Source organism: Echinops telfairi, unplaced genomic scaffold (assembly GCF_000313985.2).
Source record: "Echinops telfairi isolate 266 unplaced genomic scaffold, ASM31398v2 ScPeMD7_4;HRSCAF=17, whole genome shotgun sequence".
Lineage (NCBI taxonomy): Eukaryota > Metazoa > Chordata > Mammalia > Afrosoricida > Tenrecidae > Echinops > Echinops telfairi.
In genome coordinates this window covers 43,394,055-43,403,032 of record NW_022103900.1, presented here as the reverse complement: position 1 = coordinate 43,403,032, position 8,978 = coordinate 43,394,055, and the positions used below count along the sequence as shown (strand labels likewise).

The following is an 8,978-nucleotide window of genomic DNA, read 5'->3' as shown; positions in this document are numbered from 1 at the left end:
GTCCAGTGAGCTTTTTATCTCCTTAGTGCCTCTAAATGAGGTTATCACGCTGTGACCTGATTGACAGTCTAAACTCCAGCCCTTCACTCTTTCTTTTTTTTTTAACCCCTTCACTCGTAAGTCTCAAATTGACAGCAGATTATGTAATTTAAGGAAGTAACCAGCATAGGAAAATTGAGAAGAAAAAGTTACAACTTGTTACTTGATACATGAGATTTGACATTCACAAAGTAGTTGAAGATAGAGATGCCCAGAAGATAGTTTAGTTTATGGTGCTAAATTTTGAGAGGGAGAATGAAACTCATTGAAGATTCAGGTACAGTACCCACTGACAGAGAAGTGAGGCTTGACATTAAGAAGTTGCCTGAAAAGATTATAGAGAAAATAGGAGAGACTCAATTATGGAACATTGGGAAAAGATCCTTTGCTTCACAGAGAAGCATTCATAAGAGGCTGAGACTGATACCAGGGACACCAGGGACTTTGACATGGAGTCAATGAGGCAGAGCAAGAGCGTGCTGAGCTTGTGGAACTGTGAGGCAGAACAACAGGGGGGTTTCATGGTCCCAGATGGCAAAGATCAAAGAACTACATGGTTGAGAGGCTGAAGACCAGAGAGAGACTTGGCTACTGGCTGAAGAGAGGTATTGCTGTGTACCAATGACTGTATTCTTCCTGGTTATTGATTTCAACATTTGGTAACCTGTTACCTCCCAATAAACTCCTTTAATCATGAGCATCCTATTTGGGTTCTATGTGGTCATTCCAAGAAATTGTTGAACCCTGCATGGGACAGTTGGTTCCCGAAAAGGTAAAGAAAGCTGGAGGCATGTCTCACCCCTGCCTTAGGGCTAGGGAAGATCAGAGATAGCCTGGCCGAGTTACAGCAAAGATCTATCAGTACTACAATTTTCTTAGTCTCATTAGGGTGACTTCTACTTTTATGCAATTGTTGTGGGGATGATTTTGGAGGCAGGGCTAATAAAAATTTTTTTTTAACAAAACTCAAGGAGACATCTTTCCTAATTACTGTAGCTTTGCTACAAGTCTAGGGGAATGCTGCCCCACATAGAACAACAATATTCAGCTGTATCAAGTGTTTTAAGAAAGGTCAGGAAGACCTCAAAGATGAGTCAAGAGAAGGATACTGTCAACCTCGACGAATGAGGAAACTGGCTGAAGTCGAGAAACTGGTGGAAGAAGACCATAGTATTTCCATTGATTTGCTAGCTACTGAAGTTGGGATTTTGTGTTTCCACCTTATATATATATATATAACTGTGATATAAAGATTTGGTAATTATAATTGCATCCTGCTCTGTCACACAGAGTAGCTTTAAGTATCAATGGACTAGACAATAATCAAACACACAAAACCCCCATATAAAATGTACGTGCTGTATGTTCCAGTTAATCCCTTTGGACACGGTAACAAATAGATGCACATTAGCCTTAGCCCTTTAGTTATGTAGTTCAGCATATTTGTCCCAATCTTATGCTCTTTTCACATCCTTTCTGATTTTACTTCATTAAAATTCAAACCATATGATATCTCAAAGAATTTAAAATATATTAGAAGAGAGAAAAATTGAGCTACTCCAATCCATGATTTCAAAAATGTATTTAAAGAACATGAGATGGAACATTTCTCATTATGTGGTGTAATATCATAAATTATTGACTGTCAGCTTTCCTTTTACTTGTTAAAATATGCAGCATTTGGTTCTTATTTTTTTAAGCATTTTACACATTTACAAAAATAAAATCGCACTTTAGAGTTGTTATGCGCCTCAACCCTATCCTAACGCAAATATAATTTTCTTTTTCACAAACTAATAAGAAAAATACATTTAAAAAACAATAATTTGAAATATCTTTCACTATTTAAAGTATTTTGGAAACTTTTATGAGTTCAAATTTTATTACATGTTTAAAATTATTCAAATCAAATCCTTTAGTTCCAGAAAAACTACACATGTGCTTGTTCTTAATCTACTGGACTTCATTTTTCTCTGTTTACAGTCTATTTAACTTCTGACATAAGATAATATCACTTTTGTAGACAGTTTTCAAATTTCATCATTATTTTCTTGATTTATGAGTAACCAGGTTAAAGATCTATATCAAATAATTATGAGATAATGACTGTTGACTTCCCATTCAATTTCCCTCTACTTTTTACAAGTTTTGATGCTACAACATGACGGAAAAATGAGTATGTCATGTGTATATATGTGTGTGTGTATTTTGTAAAACAACATAGTTGTCATCAGAATTCCTGTCATCTGAGTAAAACTTGAGACTCAATATGAGTAGAGCATGATCTTTTGTTTAGTATTTTTTCTAATGGGCTTGCTTAATTCTTTGATCTTGTTCATTCTGGTTTTTTGTTTTTTGGGTGATTGTACAAAATAACTGATGTTGAAGCTAAGTGTTGGTTTAAGGCTTATGTTATCTGGGGCAAACCAAAATTTCCTGATATTTGTTCATTGCATTTCTCATCAAATTCAAATTATGTTTTGTTCTCAGATTAAAAGAGATAACTAGTGGACTTCTGTTAATTGCTAGCGACCATGGTGGTATGCATTAGGCTGCAAACATTCAAAACTACCAGCGACCCTGTGAGGAAATAAAAGGTTTTCTACTCAGAATTTCTATTCCTGTGAAGTGTTTCCATCTCAGAAACCCACAGGGATAGTTTTACCCTAATTGGTTCGATGACTGGGAGTTTTGTTTTGTTTTATTTTGTTCCTGCTAATTTATCTCCATTTGTCATAAGAGTACACTTTCATACTTATTGCACTGCTTGTCTGTCTTGGGACATTTCACCATGGACCCAGTAAATAACACAATCACTTCGCAAGCATACATAGAGCATGCCACACAACAGTACAATGTATATTCTTTTATAGTATACAGGGAACATTCTTTAAAGTGTATTATATTACAGGTAATTTAAAAATATAAAAATATTACAAAGAATTTTTCTCATATTGCAACACTACAAAATTGCAAATCAAAAACAAGAAGATCAAGACATTTCAAATGCAGGGCAATTTAATAAGCACTCTGGTTAAACACTACTGGGTAAATTTTTAGATGTGAAATTTAAAAACTTCCTTGAATCAAATAATAATGAAAATATAAAATACCAAAACTTTGGGATACAGAGAAAGCAGTGCATAGAGGACAGTTTATAGGAGATAAAGAAAGGGGTGGGGGACAAGAAGAAATAAACAGGGGAAAAAGCAAACGATGGAAACGGTGCAAAGACTGAACCCTCATGGATGCCTGGTGAGACTCTGAAACAGTCCAATCACTGGGGAAAGCTGTTTGGTGCTTCCTCAGAAAGTTGGCGATGAGAATATGACTCAATTTCACTGTGTAAAGAAATTCCCACTTTTTAAAGAAATCAATAGATATATGCACACCCATCTTTATCACAGCATTATTCAAAATAGCATCAGAGAAAGGGATAGAATCTGGTACTGTACAGGCAAAAGGGAATCGAATGCAGTGTTAAAGAATAATTGTAGCCTTTCTTTCATGTCCTTGCTTCCGAGATGACAAAGAAAAGGCATAAGAATGGTCACACTAAGAAAGGCCGCGGCCATGTGCAGTCTATTCACTGCACGAACTGCGCCGGCTGCAAGCCCGAAGACAAGGCCGTGAACAAATTCGTAATAGAAAACACAGTGGCGACCGCAGCCGTCAGAGACATTTCTGAAGCAAATCAGTGCATCCGCGCTTCCCAAGCTGTACGCAAAGCAAAGCTCCATCATTGTGTGAGCTGTGCCATTCACAGCAGGGTGGTCACGAACTGGTCATGCGAAGTCAGTGAGGACCAAACTCACCCCACCGATCCGCCTCGTTTGAGACCTGTAGGTCCCGCCCCACGACCTCCTGCAAAGCCTAGGTAAAGATTAGATGCTGAAAGCAAACAAACCTGAAAGGAAATAAAACAGACATTGATCTTCAAAAAAAAAGAATAATTGTAAATCTATGAAACATCTTATAACATGGATGAACCTGGAAGGCATTGTGCTGAGCAAAATTAGTATATGGCAAAAAAGTCAAATATTTTAAGAGACCACTATCATAGAACTTGAATAAAGATTTCCACACTGGAGGAAACATGGCTGGGTGGTTGCTAAGACTGGGAAGGAATGGAAAAGCGGGGAAGTTGCAGGCTGTATGGCAGACAAGTGTCAACGTGGGTGAGGGAAGCATATACCATAACAGAGGTGAGAACGAAGATGAGGGATGCAGGCAAGGCACGGAGAGGCTTGGAAGACTGGAAGGCCACAGAGGTAACTCCTGTTACACACATCATCCTGTAATGGTGATGAACTAAGAAGACAGGGGTTAATCTGCACTAGGTGACCCTGCTACACAATACCTCTTTAGAGTTTAGAAAAGCAAGGATGTTCTTTGAAGGCTGAGGTACAAACCTGACCCAAATGAAGAGTTTTCGATTGCGTCATTTGCATGTGAATGCTGAACATTGGAAAAGGAAGACCAAAGAAGAACTGATGCATTTGAACTGTGGTGCTGGAAAAGAATATTGAAAGTACCATTGACTGCCAGAAGACCAATAAATCTGTGTTGGAAGAAGTAAGGGCTAGAGTGCTCCTTAGTTGCAAGGATATCTAGACCTCATGCCAGGTACTTTGGACATGTTCTCATGAAAGACTGGTCCCTGGAGAAGGCTATCTATCATGCTTGGTCAATGAGGTGGGCAGTGAGATGGGTTGGCACAGTGGCTGCAACCATGGGTTCAAGCATAAGAAGAATTGTGAGGAGGGTATGGGACCAAGCCCTTTGTGGTACTGTGGAGTATAGCCTGTAGTCTGTATGGGTCAGAACCAATGCTAAGGAACCTAAGAAGAACAATGAGTAGTTGCTTGACTGAACAGGTGTGGAAGGGGAGTGGAAGGATACTCATGAATCTATACAGGTTTGACAGAGGCTATTTTTATGTATATTTACTATTGAAAGTATAGCCATGAAGGTAGTGTAGCGTATAGGGTATAAAGTTTTGACATTTTCTTCCCAGGGCATAACCAAATACCCTGAGAGAATGAGTCAATGGACTGGGGGATTCAGGGGCATAGTTTTGGAGAACATCAAGGTCAATTGGCATAATGTAGTTTACACTGACAATGACCTACATCTTAAAAAAAAAAAAGAGCTACATCGTACTTGATTAGCAACTGGAGTCTTACAAGCTTGTGAGCAGCCATCTAAGGTACAAACATTGGTCTCTCCCCATCCTAAGGAAGGAAGAATGATCAAAATCAAAAGAAAAATGGAAACAATTAGTCCAATAGACTAATGGACAATGATAGTTAGGTTTTGTGTCAACTTCTCTAGGTTAAGATTCTCAATAGTTTGACAGCTTAAGGTTTCCCCATGATGTGACCTAAAACAATGTCATCAACTCCAGGATGGGATTTGCCGGGAGGAGTCAAAAAGTTGTGGAAAGATTAAGTTGGTGTGCTGCCACATTAATCAGGTTATAGATTGATGCAATTGGGATGAAGTTTCGTTTGGAAGTGAATAATTCCTATTTAAGATGACTGTCCAGGAAGGCTTGACTCTTCTTGCTGGCCTGGATTCTGCATCTTTCTCACTGACCTCTGGTTCTTTGGACTTGATCCAATGGACTGCCAAATTGCCTACTGACACAGGAAGCTATTAGCAGCCTGCCATATTGCCTGCTGACCTTGGATTGCTTTGACCTTGCAGTCATAAGCTTAACTTATTAGAGTTAGAATCCCCTGTCTCCACCAGGCTATGTCCTTTCTGCTTCCAAGTTCATCTTCCTGCTTCTGGCCTCATCTGGCTCAGCAATACACATCAGGGAAATCATTCAGCTGAACATCTAGGCCATGGATTTGAATATATATATGCATCAGTGGTTTTTGCTGCTCAGAAAACCCAGTCAGACACATGGACCATCCAAATATCAGTCTCCTTAATCCTGAGACAGGAATAACTAGATGGTTACCAATTACCACTGCCAACCATTCTGTAAGAGATAACATCAGAAGGTACTGGATAGAGTGGGAAAATGTGATCCAGAACTCAAAATCTTAAAAGAGACCAGGCTTCTTGGTCGGAAAGATTTGTGGAATTCCAAGATTATATCGTTGGCCATTTTTCAGTTCTGGAATTGAACTTCACACTGGGTTGGAATTATCAGCCATTGTAAAATCAAAAGAGCAATATTTACCTGAGGGCAGAGGGGTAGGAAGGAAGGAAGAATGTAAACAAGGAACCTTGGGAAGAAGTGGGATGAGCCATGGTGCATTGAGGGACTTGAAATGGATGAGTTCAAACAAGATGTGTATAAATTGAACTGATCCACTTAAATCACCACAAAAAGTCTTAAAAAGGTAAAGGAAAAATAAAACCCCAAAACTCCAAAAACAATGCATAGCTTCAGGATCTCGTTTTAAACAATGGATTCTTCATGAAAAGTAAATTATTAATGAATATTTTTCTATATTGACAAATATAGAAATAATATATCAATGAATATTTTTCTATATTGACAAATATAGAAATAATATATCAATGAATATTTTTTCTATATTAACAAAACAGAGGAAGAACATTTTAAAATGAAGGTCTTGCCAAAGTCAAAATCTCCTGAGCAAGGTCTGGTTTAGGTTTGACGACTAGCGATTCCCTTTGATTGGAAGTGTCCGCTTGGGCGATTTGTCTTCTTGCAAATACTTGCGTCAAGACACAAGTATGAAGGGGCTTCAAAAACGTGTGGAGAATTTTCTCCATCTTTTAAATTCCATTTTCCATGTACTTTTTGAAGCATTCATAGTTCTTTACAGAGTGACACAGGTTTCTCATTTTGTTCTGCCTATTTCAATTCGACTTTGCAGTTAGAAATGGCTGGTGTTAAACAGAGATTGTTTAGTGTGAGCAGGTGTTTAGATACAGTGTTTAACATCCGATTTTAGTAGTTATATTATACCCTTAGGCCTCCCCATTATATGTGTGTATATATGTATACACATGTTCTGTACTTAGAAAATACTTGTGATTTTTAAGTTGCTCTAAGAGATTTACAATTAGACTTTTTAAAAAATCATTATATTAGGGGCTCATATAACTCTTAGCACAATCCATACATATATCAATTGTGTAAAGCGCATTTGTACATTCATTGCCTTCATCATTCTCAAAACATTTCCTCTCCACTTAAGCCCCTGGCATTAGGTCCTCTTTTTTCCCCTCCCTCCCCGCTCCCCCCTCCCTCATGAGCCCTTGATAATTTATAAATTATTATTTTGTCATATCTTGCCCTGTCCGACGTCTCCCTTCACCCACTTTTCGGTTGTCCACCCCCCAGGGAGGAGGTCACATATTTTAAACCCTCTTTTACAAAGGAGCCTAACTTCTACAAAAGGTGGCCACATGAAGCTTTGAAAATGTTATCCAATAAAAAAGTACCCAAAGTTCCTTCCCACTTGCAGACTTCAGTTTTACTAACCTTGGTACTGCTGTCTCTCAGGGCAGACACATTGTCAGGGCAGGTTGACTTTGCAAAGCTCCTTTCTGTCGTTAGCAAAGTTGTTTGTTTTCCCTTTTTTTTAAGGTGCATTTAGGTCCATCTTTTTAGGCCACTTTGAAAGAAAATGGTCTGAATCATTTACCAGAAATAGCTCTTGTATAACTGCTAAGTTTTAATGGCTGTCTTTTCACAGAGATAATTGGAAGTTAATATTTGTAACTCTGTATCTCTACCTTAAAAAATTTAATATCGCTCTGGCAATCTACTTTAAGGAAAGTGAAAAAACAACGTTGGGACCATTTCATGCAAAAAATATGTTATTTTACAGCTTAAATAACATATGGGGGATGGAAACAGAAAAGTGGGTGAAGGGAGACATTGGTCAGTGTAAGACATAGAAATTAATAACAATTCATAAATTAACAAGGATGAGGGAGAGAAGGAGGGTGAGGGAGGGAGTGAAAAATGAGGAGTGATACAAAGGGCTCAAGTAGAAAGAAAATATTTTGAAAATGATGATGGCAACAAATATACAAATGTGCTTGACACATGAATGTATGTATGGATTATGATAAGAGCTGTACAAGTCCCCAATAAAATGATTTTAAAAAAGAATACTTTGAATTCTTCAGTTAAATTTTACATTGGGAAATGTTTGAAAATTAATCCTATAGGAAAATTTCCTGCATCACAGTTCACCTTTCTGTGTCATCAGCTTGAAGTTTATGTGAGCCTGAATAGAGGTTTGCTTACTATCAGCTCTGTGGACCTAAGTTAGACTGGGTTGAAATGCCTTTTTGATATAAGAGTACTTCTTGCTACAAAGCTCTTTCATGTTCATATCGAATGTCACTGGTTTTGTTTCTCTAAACAACCAACCCTAATACAAATATAAAGAAATAGAAAAAAAAGGAACATGTAGAAATCTCCACTACTGAAATAAAAATAATTGCATTTGATATGTATACCATCAAATAAATTTAAAATATTTTTTTCTGTTCTGAAAAGTGCTTTTTATTGTATAATTACAAAGATAGATGATAAAAATATATGCAGATAATGATAACTCTCACAGGTTTTAATTGTCTTCTAATGTCTTTAGTCTAGACTCCTGAATTTCTTATTTACATATTTTAAAAAATATAATCTATAATAACATATATGAAACTTTGGATAATATAATTATAGCTAAAATGTTGTTTTCAATTGCTCAATAATAGTTTAGTGACTTTATGAGCCATAGATAATGCAGGTATTCCTCATATTTAATATTTGGTTGCTTCTTTTGGCCTTAAACTTTAAAATAACATATTTTTTGCATAGAATGGTCCCAAAGTTGTTTTTTCACTTTCCTTAAAGTAGATTGCCAGAGCGATATTAAATTTTTTAAGGTAGAGATACAGAGTTACAAATATTAACTTCCAATTATCTCTGTGAAAAGACA

General features: G+C 37.1%; 1 protein-coding gene across 1 annotated transcript; it reads left to right on the top strand.

The window, feature by feature from the left end:
- The first annotated feature begins 3,563 nt into the window (after positions 1 to 3,563).
- LOC101653339 (40S ribosomal protein S26-like) lies at positions 3,564 to 3,920 on the top strand. The gene has a single exon (XM_013004970.1). It carries the CDS (start codon positions 3,564 to 3,566, stop codon positions 3,918 to 3,920), a length of 357 nt encoding a protein of 118 aa, XP_012860424.1.
- Positions 3,921 to 8,978: the final 5,058 nt, after the last annotated feature.

Bases quoted from the DNA above. Each gene is read 5' to 3' on its own strand.
- LOC101653339 (XM_013004970.1), top strand. From the start codon at position 3,564: ATGACAAAGAAAAGGCATAAGAATGGTCACACTAAGAAAGGCCGCGGC.